This window comes from Gaeumannomyces tritici (genome assembly GCF_000145635.1).
Source record: "Gaeumannomyces tritici R3-111a-1 unplaced genomic scaffold supercont2.9, whole genome shotgun sequence".
NCBI classification, from domain to species: domain Eukaryota; kingdom Fungi; phylum Ascomycota; class Sordariomycetes; order Magnaporthales; family Magnaporthaceae; genus Gaeumannomyces; species Gaeumannomyces tritici.
The window spans coordinates 1013501-1030790 of NW_008804553.1; the positions used below are offsets into that span (position 1 = coordinate 1013501).

Genomic DNA, 17290 nt, shown 5'->3' on the forward strand with positions numbered 1-17290 from the left:
GATTCGTCATAGCGAGCCTCCGTCGACGAAAGCCGAGGGATGGCCAAACCTTCGGATGGCATGTGCCCGTTTATTGGCAGACGTCAGATGGTGCTCCTCTAGAGCGGAACTGCCCAACTGGGCAGACCACTCGCGCTCTCCACGGACTGGACTTGACACTTACACGTCGATGACCTTGGTTCGCGCTTGTGGTTGGAAGCTAGTCGGCCCGTTCCACGCCGAGCACACCGGGCTTGCAGTCTCTAAAGACAGCGCTACAGGGGCAGGGGCGTTACCGACGCGGGGAAGCACGGGGGAAAACGATGCGGGGAAGGGTCCAGGGAAGATGCCAAGGCGCAGGACCAAGTCCCACCGTGGTGGAGCGCCAGAGCACATGCACATGACTTTCAAGACGTTGATTGGCGCGCCTATTTAGGGCCCAGATCCAAATCTGGCCGGCAATGCCTTGTTTAATTCTTCCGTCGGCACTGATTCAGCATGCCCTGACGAGACAATAACGCGCCGCAGAGAGCCCACAGCCCAGTCCTTGGGCATCTTTTTTCCCTATTTTTGTAATTGACTTGTTCATCATTTTGTCCCGGGCCCGCCAGGCCGTCCAATAAATGGCTCCGCCCAGGCCATCGTCTTTCAGCACCTTCCCAAACCTCGCCGTCCAAGGTCTCGGATCCAGCCGTGGATCGCATGGCGCTTTGCCGGATGTCCAGGAATAGGTGGCTTGGCAGTGGCTGACTTTCACCAACATGGCAGGTCCCCCGACATCCCGTCGCCCGGTAGTGTGGAGCGTGGAGGCACAGGGGCATTGCGGCTCTCTCGCCACGGTCCACCACCAGCTTCCATGTTCGGTGACCTGATGACCATGAGGGGGAAGATGCCCCGGCAGGTCCCAGAGAGCAAACGGTCAAAGCACCGGGTTGGCGACGCTTAGTCGTGACTGCGGAGGAGCTTTGACGTACTGCTAATATGTTGGGTAGCAATGGGTTGTTTCTTGTACACGCGCGTTCCATGGATTTTGCCGTGGGCCGCCGTGTAACGTACCTGGCCCCCATAGCCGAACCAACCTAAGAGCCCCAGCACGAGGAGGGACCGTGGCGGCTCCAAAGTGGGCTTGGCCGACACATGGTCGCGTCCCCGTCCCTGGTGGCGGCATGCCCAAGTTCATATATGAAGCCTCTAGGCTCCGTCCCGCTACTTGGTTTCCGGGACTGCCAGCCCCACGGTTTCTAGCAGCTTGATCGAGACCGAGTCGCACGCATCTGCGAACCTCGACAAGCCCGTCACTTGTCCACAGTCCACCCCTTGGATCCGAACACGACGCGGCCAACATGAGGTTCTCGGGGCTATGGGCTGCTGCCCTGGCCACCCTGGTCCACGCCACTGCCGACCACCCCCTAGATGCACGAAGCGTCCTCCAGGCACGGGCCGCCGCCGCCCTCGGCTCCGTCACTGTCACAAACCTCAACGATGTCCGGGGTAACCTGCACCTCCCAGAGTCATGGGACGGCCTGCCCGTCCGCTGGACCAGCAGCGACCCGACCGTCGTCGGCCACGACGGCCTTGTCAAGCGGCGGGAAGACGGGCACCGCCACGTCACGCTGCGCGCCACCATCGAGCACGAGGGCGTGTCGGTCGAGCGAGAGTTCACGGCGCGGGTGCGGCAGGCTGTGGAGAAGCGGCAGGCATCCAGCTACGAGGGCTATGCCTTCTCATACTTCACGGGCAACAACATCGCCGGCGAGAAGATCTACTTCGCCGCCAGCGTCGGCAACGACGCGCTCAACTGGCACGAGCTCAACCGCGGACAGGCCACACTGACATCCACCATGGGCACCAAGGGCCTGCGCGACCCTTTCCTGATCCGGTCGCCCGAGGGCGACACCTTCTACCTCATCGCCACGGACCTGTCCATCGGCTCGGGCACGTCGTGGGGCGACTCGGTGCGCTTCGGCAGCCTGTACCTCGAGGTGTGGGAGTCGCACGACCTGGTCAACTGGTCGGCGCAGCGGCACATCAAGGTGTCACCGCCCAACGCGGGCAACACGTGGGCGCCCGAGGCCTACTACGACTCCTCGCTCGGCGCCTACGTCGTCTTCTGGGCCTCGTCGCTGTACGCCGACAACGACCCCCGGCGCAACGGACCGACGTACCACCGCATGCTGTACGCCACGACGCGTGACTTTGTCACCTTTAGCGCCACCAAGGTGTGGCAGGACGCCGGCCTCTCGCGCATCGACTCGACCGTCATCAAGGTTGGCAACCAGTACCACCGCTTCACCAAGGACGAGGGCGCTGGCAGCACGGGCTGCACCGACATTATCCAGGAGAGCTCGTCGTCGCTCACGGCCACTCTCCAGTCGTGGACGCGCGAGGCGGTCTGCATCGGGCGCGACGCCGGCACTCAGGCCGTCGAGGGCCCGACCGTGTTCAAGTCCAACCCGGGCGACGTGCGCGGCGACAAGTTCTACCTGTTCGTCGACGAGTACGGCGGCCGCGGCTACGTCCCTCTCGAGACGGCCGACATCTCCAATCCCCGCTGGAGGCTGTCGTCGTCGTGGAACCTGCCCGCCAGCCCACGCCACGGCACCGTCATCCCCGTCACCAAGGCCGAGCTCGCGCGCCTGACGGGCTCGACGGGCAAGCCCAAGCCCGCCAACGCCGCCGGCGAGATTGCGCGCTACGACTTCTCGTCGCTCAAGGCCGGCGGTGTGCTGCCCGACGTGTCCGGCAACGGCGCCGACGGCAAGGTGCAGGGCGGCGCTACGGTCAGGAACGGCGCGCTGGTGCTCGACGGCGTCGACGACTACGTCACGCTGCCCACCGACCTGGTGGCAGGCCTCGAGGACATGACGATCGAGGCCGAGGTGCAGCTAGCGACGGACCAGCAGCCGCCCTACTTCATCTTCGGCATCGGCAACACGGGCTCGTCGGGCGCGGGCGCGGGATACCTGTTCGCCACGGGCAACCCCTACCGCGCCAGCATCACGCTGACCGACTACAATGCCGAGCAGACGGTGTCGTCGGGCCGCGATCTGCCCAGGGGCCAGTGGGTGCACCTGGCATACGTGATCCAGGGCAGGAGCGCCATCCTGTACCTCAACGGCGCCGAGGTGGGCCGCAACACGCAGGTCAACCTCGACCCCGGCGGCATCGGCGGCGGCGCCACCAACAACAACTACATCGGCAAGTCGACCTACACCAGCGACCGCCTGCTCAAGGGCCAGTTGCGCAAGTTCGCCGTCTTCAACCGCGCCCTGTCGGCGGCCGAGGTGCTCCGTAAGTCGGGAAACCTGCTCCAGCTGACCGGGCTTTCCCTCGCTGACGCCTCCTCCGTCAAGGCCTCGCCGCTCGTTAGCGGCTCCAGCCGCTCCGTCCTCTTCTACGTCAAGCCTGGCACCAGCCTGGCCGCGCTCGCGCCCACCTTTACGACCCCTGACGGCGTAACCGTCTCGCCCACCTCGGGCGCCACCGTCGACTTTAGCAACGACCGCGCCGTCACCTACACCCTGACCAACGGCGCCGACGGCACCTCGGCCACGTGGACCATGACGGCGCACGAGATGGCGTCGCCCGTCCTGCCCGGCCTGTACGCCGACCCCAACATATTCATCCACAATGCCACCTACTACATCTACGCCACCACCGACGGCTTCCCCGGCTGGGGCGGCAAGGATTTCTACGTGTGGTCGTCGCGCGACATGAAGGAGTGGACGCGCACCGAGAAGCCCATCCTGACGCTCGACGGCGCCAACGGCAACGTCCCCTGGGCCGTCGGCAACGCCTGGGCCCCGGGCTTCGCGGAGCGCGACGGCAAGTTCGTCATCTACCACAGCGGCCACCACGTCCGGCTCAACACCAAGACCATCGGCGCCGCCGTGGCCTCGCACCCGCTGGGACCCTTTACGGCGCAGCCCGACGCCATGATCTTCAACAACGAGACGGTCACGTCGGGCCAGGCCATCGACCCGGCCGCGTTCCGCGACCCCGTCAGCGGCAAGTACTACCTCTACTGGGGCAACGGGCGGCCGCTGTACGCGCAGCTGGCCGACGACATGGTCTCGCTGGTGCCCGGCACCACCAAGCAGATCTCGGGCCTCAACGACTTCCGCGAGGGTCTGTTCCTGGTCTACCGGCGCGGGCTGTACCACATGACGTACAGCATCGACGACACGGGGTCCGAGGACTACCGCGTCGGCTACGCGACGGCGGCGTCGCCCGACGGCCCCTGGACGTACCGCGGCGTCGTGTTGGCCAAGCGGCCCGAGCTCGGCATCCTGGGCACGGGCCACAACAGCATGGCGCAGGTGCCCGGCACCGACGACTGGGTCATCGTCTACCACCGCTTCGGCATCCCCGGCGGCAACGGCAACAACCGCGAGACCACGATCGATAGGGTCGAGTTCGACGAGCAGACGGGGCTCATGAAGGCCATCACGCCGACGCTGGAGAGCGTGCCGGCGCGGCGCATCAGCAGCTGTGCGTCGAGGCGAAGGGCAGGGGGGTCGAGTTAGTTATGATTCAAGTGAGATTATGGGTGGGCGTACTAGTGGCTGTTTTTTTATGGGTTGTGTCTTTGCCGGGAGAAGACGACAAGGGAAGAGGACCAGGCGGGGCGTTTGATGAGCAGACAGACCCGCGCAAACACTGTATTCAAAACAGACGATATCCACATGTAAATATTCATTCAAATGCTTTCTTGGTTCATACCGACCCTGACGTGACATTTACAGCAGTCGCGTCGGCGGGGCCCGGCTTTGGTCGCCGACTGCCCCTTTTCAGACGGCCCAGGGCAAATTCCGGGGGAGCCCCGCAGGCGATGACACCTACTAGTGGGAGGGGAATGACGGGGCAACCCTGTGTTGCACTGCGAGAAGCAAAGATGATACGCGCCGCGGTACGGCCCTCTGAGCTGGTCCGGGTAGCGACTGATGGGCCACTAAAAAAGGGCCGGGAATGTCCAGCGCAGCGGTCAGTAATTTGGGCGTCCCCTCGATTTGCCGCCAGCAATAGTACCTCGCAGCCAGAGAAAAAGTTGCTGGCATGGGAACTGGCATGCGATGGGCAGTCAAGGCGTCGGCATTCGAACAACCAAGTCCAGGTAGACGGGCACACCCACCACAAAAAAAGACGGCAGTCTTACAGCCCGTTCCGAAAGTTCAAATCGAATCTTTAGTGCTGTAAGCTTCCCTATTCTTATTTTTCCCATTGTTATTCCCATATATTATTCCTGTTTTTATACCTATTTCTATTCCTATTCTTAAAAGGAACTGCCACCTTTTTTGTAGAAGACGTGACGGGGTAGATTCCATGTCGTCTACATCGCACTGTATGTCCCCCCATGCCGCGCTGCTCGGAGGAGTACACGAGAGCGAGCAAAAGACGAGACGACGGGATGCAAAGGAAACGGCAGCACAGAGATGAGGACTCCAAACACCACCACCTTTGCTGGCTTGTTTCCTGAATGTTCGTCTACGTCGACATGCTGCACGACCGACGCGGCAAAGCTCCCCTCCTGGGGTGTCGGGCCCGACACCTTCCGTTCTGGGGTTCGCGGGCCGCCCCCGCTATCGAGATCGAAAGTCTGGACCCGAGCCCGACCCAGTCCCTCACCGGCGAAGACGCTGCACCTCCCGAGGCGGCGCTGGCTTTGGTGCGCGTTGGAGGGCTTTGGAACCAGCAAGCGACATGTGACCGCCAAGGATGCATAGTATCTTTCATGACTGCCGGGTGGCAGTGTCCTTGTGCCTCCATCGTGTTCCAGATATCGCAATTACCTTGCCCACGCATCACCACCCTTTACTTGCCGTATACCAGCCACTAATTCCTAGGGCACCCGCTGCAACCATAACACGGAGAGCCCATCAACTACAGCGGAACGATCTTCCCAACCTGCCCCCAAGTCCTAATCGTCTCACGAGCGGCGCCATAGACTCAAAATGGATCAAGACCAAGGCATGTCGGGCAGGTACAGGATGCAAGGGATAATGAAAAAGTAAAATAGAGACCCGTCCAAGCTGGCCGGTTGATGGATGGAATCAGGACATCAGAGCAGGCGCCCAGATCACAACCACCTAGCCAATGTAGACCGCATATCTTGCCATCTCCTCGTCACGTCTCAGAAACTCGACCTCGTCTTCCGGCAGGCACGCAGCAACGGCGATACCGCCCCCCGCGTCCTTGGGCATCAGATACAGCAGGCTCGGCCAGGGCGGCATCCTGGGCCGCCTCGCTGCCACGGGGGCGCCGAGCAGGGGCCCGAACGAGTCGGCGCACGAGCGCAGGTGGACATAGGACGAGACGACGACGTCGGAGCGCGGGTCCAGACGGGCGCCGCTGACGATTGCGCTCTTGTCGTCCAGGCGGTCGAGCACGGTGGCGTAGGCGCGAAAGTGGCGCAGCTGCGCGTCCCCGTCGCGCACCAGGCGGCGCAGCGTCGCCGCCACGGCGCCGAGGGGGAGGTCGCACACGTCCGCCGCTCGCGCGTAGGCGCAGTCGACGACGTGGCCCGTGTAGCCCTCGAGCCCCAGCGCCTTGCGCATGCTGACGGTGCGGCAGAGCTGCGACTCGGCCGCAGCCGCTGGGCCCAGGGTCGCGCGGCGGGCGGCCTGGATGCGCTGCCAGCAGAGCGCCGAGACGGCGTCATCCGTCGTAATGTACGGCACCGCGTCCTGTTTGCTGGCCTCGCGCTTGAGCTCCGCCAGGGCCGGGTTGCTGAACTTGAAGTAGGCCCATTTGGCTGGTTTGGGATGCGCGGCTCCCTGGGCCTTGAGCGTGTCCTTGGCGGGCTTGACGAGCGAGTCGTCGAGCTCCGGGCCGGGTTGGTAGTCGTCCCCGAGCAGCGGCACGACATGGCGGCGATCCTGGTTGGCCTGCGCCACTTCCGACGACGACAGACTCTCGCCCCGGCAGGCTTTAGCAATGTATCTAATTACGATTTTCAGTCCTGTCATGTCCATGGTTGTGTGGTTGCTGCAGACTGTCAAGACCAAGCCGCCGTCGACAAAGTTGGCCTGAAGAACCAGGACCGGTGCGACAATGTCAGGGTTGGTCGAATCCCACGAGATGGCGATGCGTGGCACAAGGACGTCAGAGTCCAAGAAGGCCATGGGGAAGTCCGCGTCTTGCAGCTGGGCAAAGCTCGGGAACCCGCCATGGTCGGCGGCAGTAGTTTGGCCTAGATGCTTCACGAAAAGCGGGATTGTGCCTCGGTGGGAAACGATGTGCCGGATGCCCGAGCGGGTCGCGTCGCTGCCTTCAAATACCACGCGGCCGGCGAGCCATGGGACGGCGCTGGCCAGACTGGCGAGAGCCTGCTGGAGATGAGTTACCACCTTTTCCTGGGCGCCGGTGCTGTCGTCGGCAAGGCGGAAGAAAAGACTGATCAGCGAGTATCGCCTGAGCATTGGAAGCGAGCCAAGGACGTCTGTGAGATGCGGAAAGGCGTGATCGCCTGTGGAGGTCCCAGGGGACGCCATAGTCTGCTAGTGTCTGGTGCGAATCTGGCTCTGATGGGGGGGCGTGGTGAGAATGCCCGAGGTTAGCTGAGTGTCCAAACGCCTGGGCCGGATCAATATATACCTAGAATATGTGGCGCTGAGTGGCCTCACTTCAGAATATCTAGCAATGCAATACAGGATGACGGGCGATGAGCCATGCTATGTGGTTACCCGCCAAGACTTACGCCGAGCAGAGCCGCCGCTGCGGGGCACCATTTGGGCAGCCATTCACAACAAACGTGGCCCAGCTCGATTCTGTGGCGGTGCGTGTGGCGGGGGTTTGCAGGACCATGCATGCTGCATTTTACCTGGAAATGTACATACAGAAGACTCCTGGCTGAGCCTCTGGTGGCAGAGCGACAAAAATGATGTCAAACACGCCAGCCCGGCTGGTCGTTGGAAAAAGGCTGGCTCCAACCATGGTGCCACATGGAAGCTTCGCCAACTCGGCATGTGAGAAAAAGCTTCACTATCGACAAAGCCACAGCAAATATGGTTTGGTGCCAGGGTCATGTGCGGAACTCCTGGCAGCCTGACGAGCGACAGGTAGGGAAGAATAGAGATGCGACAGGGAAGTGGTTGGCAAACCTAACCAACACCTACCCTGACGTTTAGCACGACGGACATATGATGGCGGAACCCAGAAGCTCCGAGCAGGCCGAACAAGGTCAAGGCGCACCATCTCTCAATAGTAACAGCCGATCACATGTATGAGAGCCAAGGGCTTGATATCGTTGATCGCGTAGGGCACGACAGAGGATGGTGTGTTTGGCCCCGTACGCCGCAGCATTGGCCTGGCAGGTCGGTCTGCATGCCCCGTGCTGGCCGTTTTCGGTGGCTGTCGCGCGTTGGAGGATATGGGCTGGAGCATAACACTGCCAGATGACATGCTGCCGCACTGCTTGTTTAGCTGATAGAGTAAATCAAGATCCGGGTCGACGTCGACTTGTTGCCGTTTGGTGATCCCCCAGCTTAGGGACCCGCAAGAGGCTTTTTGGAAGCTGGCTGAAGGATCTGATTGGGGCGCTTCCGGAAGACAGCAACATTTTCATCGTGCTGGGCCCGGTGCTATGGGCCGAGGGAGAGCGTCACGTGAGGTCTTGGTGACCATGTTTCTCAGCCGAGCTCCGTACACGAAACACTAGCAGGACAACCGCTTCGCGCTCCTAGAGTTTCCTTTAACAATGTACAGCAGTGGCACCGTTATCAATCCAGACAATCGGAATTTGGTCAGATATTTGCTAGGATCGGGAGCCCGATAGCCGTATGAGGAGAATAGCAACGAGGAAAAGGCCTGGACAGGCAAGTCCCTCAGCCCAGGAGTAACCCCTGAAGACGATAGTGGCCAAACTCCAGCAACAGTCACACGACTAGATGATAAGAGAAGCGGCAGACGGCCAAGCGGAAGGCGGACAGTTCATCTGCCCCGAGTGTGTTGGGTCCGATTGGACTGGCGGGCAGGAGGAACTGGATAGAGAAGGCGGTCAGGGCGCGGGCCAAGACGAGGCATCGGTCCGTAGACATGCATGGCCATCAGCAGCCAAGCAGGTGGCGGATCCTTGCTGCGCTACTTACCTACATACTGTACATTGGGTTTCTCCCCCAACAGATTGGCCGGGTGGGTCAAGCGCGCGCCACGACGCGTGAGGTCGACGGTGCATCGGGAGGGACGAGAGACGCGAGCGGGAGGGGTGGCACGGGGGGTCAGCCGAGGACGACAGTCAGTGAGGTCTGCTTCGTGTCAGGGCAAAAAGGGACATGCTACATGGATAAAACAAACACATGGACAGGTTGGCTGCCCAAAACGAAGCCGAGCGCAGTATGCCCAGAGCAACCGTGACGAAAACATGGTGCAGAGGCAAGGAACTGCCCTCGAGGCTGACCAGACTGAATTGAGCACTCGACATTTTCGATGGAATAGGATAGGAGGTGCCCACAGTGGATAGCGGAGGAGAGCGGTGGGACTCGGCGGGGACGACCCAGCGAGGGCAGAAGAAACGATTGGACTGCCCCGTTAGGATCTACGTCACTGCTGGGCACGACACGGTCGGGGGTCGGTTCGGCGCCAGCATGGCCAAATTAGCCGCGGTCGCCAGGGCTCCGCTGCGTTTCGAGCGGTGGGCTCCAGAAATATAGGGCGCCCGTTTATGGGGCGCGCAGCGGGCCTCTTGGCCTCTTTGCGCGCTACTGGCTCCGCAAGAAGCGGTAGATACGTAACCAGCGGGAAGGGGACCAAGTGAGGGGGCTAAGGCAGGGAGGGCAACAGCTTGTCCGCTGGACGAGGTTTGAACCAGGCTTGGTGTTATTATCTTTTCCGATGGAAAACGAAGAGGAGGGACGGGGTAGATAGCAGATTCGGAGGGGGAGGTCACAGGCCAGCAGCCAATGTCCAATCGGGGCAAGGTCAGCAAGCAAAGGCGCAGAAGGTTGGCGGGGGAAAGGACCTGAAGGGGGAGCGGGCACGCAGGCATTCTGCCGCTACTATCTCAGAACGCGAACCACCCATCCACCGCCCGGCAGCGTGGCAGCCAGCAATGGCAGGGACGGGTGGAGTCCACAGCGGGCGATACGTCACGTCGCAATGACAGACCCACCCGCACCACCACCACTTGGCTCACATCCAATCGCACGATTTAATTCCACTTTTGGCTAACCCCGCTGACAGCCTTGCCTCTGTTTGCCCGATGCGAGGTGGAGGGGCGGACCCTTTTTCAGCCCCCTCCCGCCGTAGCTCCCGCCCCGGCTACCGGCCGTAATCACCGCTGGGGAAGGATGCCTAGGGGTACCTAAATGCTAGTGTATAATTTTGGGCGACTTGGCGTGAGCATTTGAGACAGCCCAGGTAAGCGCGTATGGGTTTTGGGGAAAGGAACAATCGACATACAAAATGGTGAAATACGGTGTTGGGATCAGTTGCGAATTGCCAAAAGAGGCAGCATCCATTGCAACAACAGACGCGTGTGCAGCGAGGGATGCTGGTGGGGGGATACGCTGAGCAAAAATCCTGTTGGCACTGTTTCGTCTTGGGCAATAATCAATGGCTCGCCGCATTTTGGCTGACCGAGCCAGGATGCGAGCGAGTCCCTTTGATGAAGATGAATCGGCCGCCATGAGCCACTGAGAGGCTGCGCTCCATGCCAATTTTTCGAGCCTGCTCCACACGGGCTCCGCACCCGTACGTCATTACTCCAAGGGTCGTCTTTTGGCAGCCGGCCTCTGCTCTTGGCCTTCCTGTGTCTGGCTTGGTATGCAGACAGCGGCGGTGCGCGCGTGAGAGTCGGCTCCCTCCCGCAACCGTCCTGGCGGCCATCTTTGCTTCTCTTGTTTGACCAAGCAACTCTTGGGCTGCCCACGCCTGCCATTAACCACCCTCCTCAAGACATTAGGGCGGACGGGAGGAGCCGCGATAAGAAGACTGCCAGGCCTCTGCGTGCTATCGCGAAGGGGAGGGCGCACTGTGCAGATGGCAGCGAGCGACTGGGTATGACGGACACATGGCCACTCCCAATCTCTGGCTTGCATGAGGGCCCCATTTCACCTTCCTCTCTCAGAAACAGGCTCACCCGGGCGCCTGGCACACAGTGGCTTTGGGTCGGGGCCATGGCCAGCGACAGAGACAGCGGGCGATGCTCGAGTCGTGCGAGTCGTGCACGTCGTGGCCCCAGAGCGACGACCCACCCAGATCCGATATGGAGCAGGCCTGGTCCATGGCGCTGCTGCGTTATCACTGGCCATCTCCGCAAGGTCTCCTCGGGCCCCACCTGCACGCGTGCTGGAGAAACCCCGCTCCAGGTCCACAAGACTGCGGTTCTTCGGCAGCGCTGCGGCGCAGGCAATCAACGACCAACGCTGGGCACCACCCTGGACTAGCCCACGAGCCAATGACAGCAGCCCTACCCACCCGATTGCTGGGTTAGTGCTGTAAGGAGCGCGCCGTTCCATCCTGGGCCCTGGGCTACAGTGGCCGCCGGGCTAGGTACAGTACGCTGTGCTACGGCACCCTACCACCCATTGTCAGGCCCGACGAGGACGGAGGGCTTCGATACCGAGTGCGAGCCAAAGGGCGGGCTGGGCAAACCTGCTTTGCTGCCTCGCCTTCGACGGGCGCGAGTCCCATCCCAAGTCCCGCCTCGAACACGCCAGTATAATAGCGCCCTTGGCCCGCCGTCTCCTTGCCCGTGCCTGGCCTACTCCTCCCTCCCTTCCACCCCATCCTCCCCATCCCGTCTATCGCAGACCACCCTATATCTCGCAGGCCGCTTGGCTGCATCTTTCCACACTCCTTCTTTTCTGGGAGTCCATCCCCGAGCAATCCCCGAGCCCGCCTCATATGCCATTCAGAAACCAGCGTCTTGCCGACCGCCCCTCCCCGTTGTCTCAACGGAGCGCCTCGCTGTCCGGCTCCGAGTACGGCGGCAGTACAACGTGGATCAAGAGCAACAGGACGACCTGAAATAAGGCACACGTCCAGTCACTCCCTTGTTCAGATTAACATCATCAACATCATCAACAACAACACCCACCACGACCACCACCACCACCTATACCAACAACAACCATGGCGGCTCACGGCATCAGCAACGATGCCTCCCCAGGTAGCCACGGCGCCGATGAGAAGCACACCGACTCTCGGACGCCCTCCCTCTCGAGCGGCTCGAATCGGCCCTCGGGCTCGTCGTCCAACAACCAGCCGCTGGTGGGCAACGTCGACAAGCTGCAGCGCCACCTGACCAACCGCCACCTGCAGCTCATCGCCATCGGCGGCTCCATCGGCACGGGGCTCTTCGTGTCTATTGGCACAGGCCTGCAACGAGGCGGCCCGGCCTCGCTCTTCCTCGCCTACATGATCTACTCCATGATGCTGGGTATGGTCAACAACGGCATGGCCGAGATGTGTGTCTACATGCCCGTCACTGGCTCCTTCATCCGCATGGCCGGCAAGTGGGTCGATGAGGCCTTTGGCTTCATGGCCGGCTGGAACTTCTTCCTGTACGAGGCCTTCCTAATCCCCTTTGAGATCTCGGCCCTCAACCTGGTGCTACAGTTCTGGCGCAACGACATTCCAGTCGTCGCCGTCTGCATCGCCTGCGTCGTTTTGTACGGTATGCTCAACGTGGTCGCCGTGCGCTACTTTGGCGAGGCCGAGTTCTGGCTGGCCTCGGGCAAGCTACTGCTCATCTGCATCGTCTTCTCCTTTACCTTTGTTACCATGGTCGGCGGAAACCCCCAGCACGATGCCTACGGCTTTCGCAATTGGATGGTTGTCCCAGCCTTTGCCGAGTACATCGGCAAAGGCGACCTCGGCCGCTTCCAGGGCTTCCTGGCCGCCGTCTACTCTGCCGGTTTCACCGTTGTCGGCCCCGAGTACATCGCCATGATCGCCGGCGAGGCCATGCGCCCCCGCATCTACCTCAAGCAGGCCTTCAAGACCGTCTACTGGCGCTTCGGCTTCTTCTTCATCGGCGGCGCCCTGGCCGTCGGCATCGTGCTGCGCCACGACGACAAGGACCTGGCCAACGCCGGCCACGGCACCGCCAACGGCTCGCCCTACGTCATCGCTATGGAGAGGCTCGGCGTGAACATTCTGCCGCACATCGTCAACGCCCTGTTGTGCACTTCCATCTTCAGCGCCGGCAACGCCTACACGTACTGCGCCATGCGCTCGCTCTACGGCCTCGCCCTCGACGGCCAGGCCCCGGCCATCTTCAAGCGCTGCATGAGCAACGGCATCCCCATCTACGCCTTCGCCTTTGTCATGCTGTTCCCCCTGCTCTCGCTGCTGCAGGTTTCCAACAACACGGCCGAGGTGGTCACCTGGCTGCAGTCGCTGACCCAGGCCGCCCAGATCCTCAACTACGTCATCATCTGCATCACGTATGTCTTCTTCTACCGCGCCTGCAACGCCCAGGGCCTCGACCGCAAGTCGCTCCCCTACTACGGCTACTTCCAGCCCTACTGCGCCTACATCGGCATCGTCTGGATGACGTGCGTCGTCCTCAGCTTTGGCTACACCACCTTCCTGCCTGGCAAATGGGACGTTATGACCTTCTTCTCGTACTACACCATGATCTTTGTCGCCATGATCACCTTCGTCTCCTGGAAGCTGTTTAAGCGCACCAGCATTGTCAAGCCCGAGCAAGCCGACCTGGTCTGGGACAAGCCCACCATCGACGCCTACGAGGCCCAATTCACCGAGCCGCCTACCCGCTTCCGCGACGACATCCGCAGCATGTTTGGCTGGGGCAAGAAGAAGGAGGGGCAGGACACCTCTGCCTAGACGCACTATCCAGGCAGTTTCTGGTGCGCCATGTGGACTCGTCACGACCGTCGACATGACGCCTTTTCTGCTTTTATGTGGGGATGAAAAAAAAACAAAACGAACAGCGTGCAACTGGGTGGGAGGCTAGTGTTTACTTGTTTGTTTCTTTTTTTTTTCACATCTCCTTTCTCATTCCCTTATTCATGACTTTCTTACGTGGCCCTCGGCCTATATACGGCTAGGAGGACAGTGATACCCAGTTGCTAGTCGAACGCCGAATTTTGATACCTTACGAAAGTATTGTTTTGGAGATGAGGATGGCTTGGCCTCGGAGTTTTGGGACCTGGACAAGACAGGTGGCATATACATGTTACATCATACCTCTGCATCAAAACACCGATTTTTCTGTTGGCTTCTTGAAACTTCTCGACTGCGCTGTGTTCCCGATCGGAAAAGGACCCGATGATGGCCCGCGGGATTTTTCATACTCGCTTGGCACCTTTTCTCTATGCTAACGCAAGCCGGTGCGATTGTGTGTTGCAATTTGCGGGGAGATGGACAAGGGGCCTTGCAAAGTGCGGCGTGGCCGGCTGTCGGTCGCCAGAAGCGCATGTTGCAGTACACAGACGAAGGCTTGGAGATGCAGCCAAGTCGTTGGGGGGATGGCTAAGAGGGCCACATGGGCGGGGGGTCAACCACCACATTTCGAGCGTGGGACCCTGAACGCGTCATATTGCAGCTGAGCCCACAACAAGTGCCGCAAACAAGTAATTGGCGCTGGGAAAAAGAAGGGGAACAAAAAAGCCGACGAGCGATGAATAATTGGGGCGGGAACCTCCCAAGAACAAGTGAGAGAGTCGATTCCCCGAAGGACGACACCGACTTGGCGCGGAGACCTTCCCCCAGCCGACGGACGCCGAACTTGGGCCGGGTGATGTGATGCGCATGGAGGACACGCCAAGGTTTGGAGAGGAAGCCCCCCCGCCCACGCCTGGCTTGCGAACATGGTGTGGGGGCATGACGCCGGCTCTTTCTCGCGCGAATGAGAAGAGAAAAATGTAGAGACAAAAATGATGAGTACCTAGGTTTGGGAATGACGCAAAGTCGCGGTGGGTGACGAGGGAACGGATGGACGTTGCAAAGACGAACTACGCCAGATGCCTAGCACAGTGAGCAAGGAGGCGGCGGGCCGAGCCACGGGGTTTACTGTGCCCCAACGGTTGCTACTGGCAGATGTGCGAGACTCGAAAAGACGACAAAAATGCCTTGTTTCCTGTAAATCAACCAACGCCGAAACCGCCCCCCCGCTGCGTTCAAAAGCTGTACTCCTCCACATGCAGGTGTATGCCCTGCGCGCCTGTGCCCTTGTGCACCGCCCGCTCGTCCGAGAGGGCCGCGACGGCGTTGCGCACCGTCGCCACCAGGGACTTGCCGCCGCAGACCACGACCGACGTCTCCCCGCCCGCGGCCTCGACCGGCTCGCGGATGAAGGCGGCCACGTCGGGCCGGGACGTCATGTGCTGCACGTGCGAGTCTGCGCTCCCGCGCCGTTCCAGCTCATTGCTGCCTTGGTCCTTGCAGCAGCGGGATGATGCCGGCATTGGCCCGTCGCCGCCAACGCCGGCGGCCTTTTCCACGTCGACTGCCCGTGACAGCAGATCCCCATTCTTGCCCTCGCTGCCTGCTGCCTCCATCTTTTCCGAAATCTGTCCTCCCTGCCCTCTTTGTCTCCGCACTAGAATATCACTAGGACCAGCCGCAGCCGCCGTGGCCGAGGCGGCACTGTCACTCCGCATTCGCGGCGAGTCCTCCAGCGGGTCGTCCATCAGGGCCGCGCGGTCCCGTGTCATGGCGATCACCACCTTGAGCTCTATACCGACCTCGCGCGCCCTGTTGATGAAGTCGTGCAGCAGCTGCACGTAGTAGTCGATCTCGTCGCCGCGCTTCGCCGCGAGGAGCACGTCGATCCGCTTCGTACATAACGCGGCCCCCGGCCCCTCCTGCCGCCGCAGCCGGTGCATGATGACGCTCTCCAGGATGGGCAGCGTGAAGGACGCGCCCGTCGACGCCGAGATCAGCACCAGCGTCTCGTACACGTCCCATCGCGGCGGTACGCCGTACGGGCCCGACACAAAGGCAGTGACCGTGTCCTTGCCTCTCCCTTGCTCCCGCGCGCGGACCGCGTGGGCGTGCAGCCTGCGCGAGAAGCCGGCGTGCCGGCGTACCACCAACTGGATGCTGTTGCAGATGCACGTGTCGGGCAGCTGGTGAGCGCACGCGACGGTGTAGGGGTGCGCCTCGAGCGGACCGATGCGGGGGATCCACAGATACAGGTGCTGGCCGGCGCGCCACCGAAAGTGAACGTCCTTGATAGTAACGACGGTAATGGCGTCGCCGACGGCCCTCAGCTGCGCCTGGTGGCCCACGCGCTGGCCGCCCTTGCAGCGCGACGGGTTCGGACGGCGGATCTTGACGTTCTGCCACACGAGCAGCACCAGACGGCAGAAGCGGTCGAGGCACAGCGACGCCACAGCGAGCCAGAGGTACCAGCGGGCGGTTGCCGGGACGTGCACGTACAGCAACCAGAGGAAAACGACGGCGGCGACGATGTGCTGGGCCACAAAGAGTTCGTACCAAGCGTGGCGCAGGGGCGCAAACGAGGTGAGTAAGGCCCAGGCCAGGACAGCCCAGGCGCCGAGGCCGTACTTGACCATGGGCATCATCTCGAGCTGGAACTCGACAAAGTTGGCCAGATCCCACTGGTGATAAAAGTGCCAGCCGTGGACAGCACCCGTGACCAGCATGGTGCGGGCGACCCAGCGGTGCATCCAGTTGAGGCGCTCGTGGCTGGACCCGAGAAGGAACGCCAGTACGTTGGCCTTGGATGCGAGAAGGTATAGTAGCGGCACCTGCATCATGGTGACCCAGGCGTTGCGGAAGCCGATGCGCTCCCAGAAGTAAACGTCCTCGATGATGGCGTCGGCCGCCATCATGTAGATGATGACGGCCCAGTAGGCCAGCAGAAGCAGCACGCGCCCAAGCGGCGGCGGCGTCATCCACGACAAGAAGCGTGTGGGCACGTACAGCTGCGGATAGCTGATCTCGCGCGCAATGGCTGTCGCTGTGGCCCAGACTTGGGATATCCGGCCCGTTGGCCTCGTCGGGAACTCACGGGACCCTCTTGCACATGCTGTCAATCTCCTCCGGCGGTCGACGTAGTTTGCGACGCGTATCAGGACCACCATTCCAACGAAGCTAACGATTATGTACCAGAAGGACTGGGCAAGGCCCATATTGACGGGCTTGAAGCCACCTGTGGTGCCGCCCGTGCCATGGCTGTGGTCCATGTCAATGCCGGATCTGTGGGTGTTATGGGCGAATACGGCTCGGCTGGCGGGCGGTTTGTTGCTGTTGCTTCCCGTTCCTGGTCAGGGCACTGTGGAAAAAGGGGTGCTTATGAGCCCTGGGAAATTGTTGGGATTTGTCTGGCCGAGGCGCAGGCTGTCATGGCTATCCAGAGGTCGGGGCGAGAAATGGAGGC

General features: G+C 61.5%; 5 protein-coding genes across 5 annotated transcripts; 2 read left to right on the forward strand and 3 right to left on the reverse strand.

The window, feature by feature from the left end:
• Window positions 1-159: 159 nt before the first annotated feature.
• On the reverse strand, window positions 160-381 carry GGTG_12814 (hypothetical protein; the record flags this gene model as incomplete). Its single annotated transcript, XM_009230715.1, has 1 exon — window positions 160-381. The coding sequence occupies one exon, from the start codon at window positions 379-381 to the stop codon at window positions 160-162; it is 222 nt and encodes a 73-aa protein (XP_009228979.1).
• Window positions 382-661: 280 nt separating this feature from the next.
• On the forward strand, window positions 662-4728 carry GGTG_12815 (endo-1,4-beta-xylanase). The gene has a single exon (XM_009230716.1). The coding sequence runs from the start codon at window positions 1323-1325 to the stop codon at window positions 4503-4505; it is 3183 nt and encodes a 1060-aa protein (XP_009228980.1). The 5' UTR covers window positions 662-1322; the 3' UTR covers window positions 4506-4728.
• Window positions 4729-5171: 443 nt separating this feature from the next.
• On the reverse strand, window positions 5172-8190 carry GGTG_12816 (hypothetical protein). Its single transcript, XM_009230717.1, has 2 exons — window positions 7573-8190; window positions 5172-7499 (listed from the first exon to the last, which is right to left on the reverse strand). Exon 2 carries the CDS (start codon window positions 7467-7469, stop codon window positions 6066-6068), a length of 1404 nt encoding a protein of 467 aa, XP_009228981.1. The 5' UTR covers window positions 7470-7499; window positions 7573-8190; the 3' UTR covers window positions 5172-6065.
• A 3858-nt stretch (window positions 8191-12048) lies between these two features.
• Window positions 12049-13767, forward strand: GGTG_12817 (hypothetical protein; the record flags this gene model as incomplete). Its single annotated transcript, XM_009230718.1, has 1 exon — window positions 12049-13767. One exon carries the CDS (start codon window positions 12049-12051, stop codon window positions 13765-13767), a length of 1719 nt encoding a protein of 572 aa, XP_009228982.1.
• Window positions 13768-15062: 1295 nt separating this feature from the next.
• GGTG_12818 (hypothetical protein) lies at window positions 15063-17096 on the reverse strand (the record flags this gene model as incomplete). Its single annotated transcript, XM_009230719.1, has 1 exon — window positions 15063-17096. The coding sequence occupies one exon, from the start codon at window positions 17094-17096 to the stop codon at window positions 15063-15065; it is 2034 nt and encodes a 677-aa protein (XP_009228983.1).
• Between the last annotated feature and the right edge of the window lie 194 nt (window positions 17097-17290).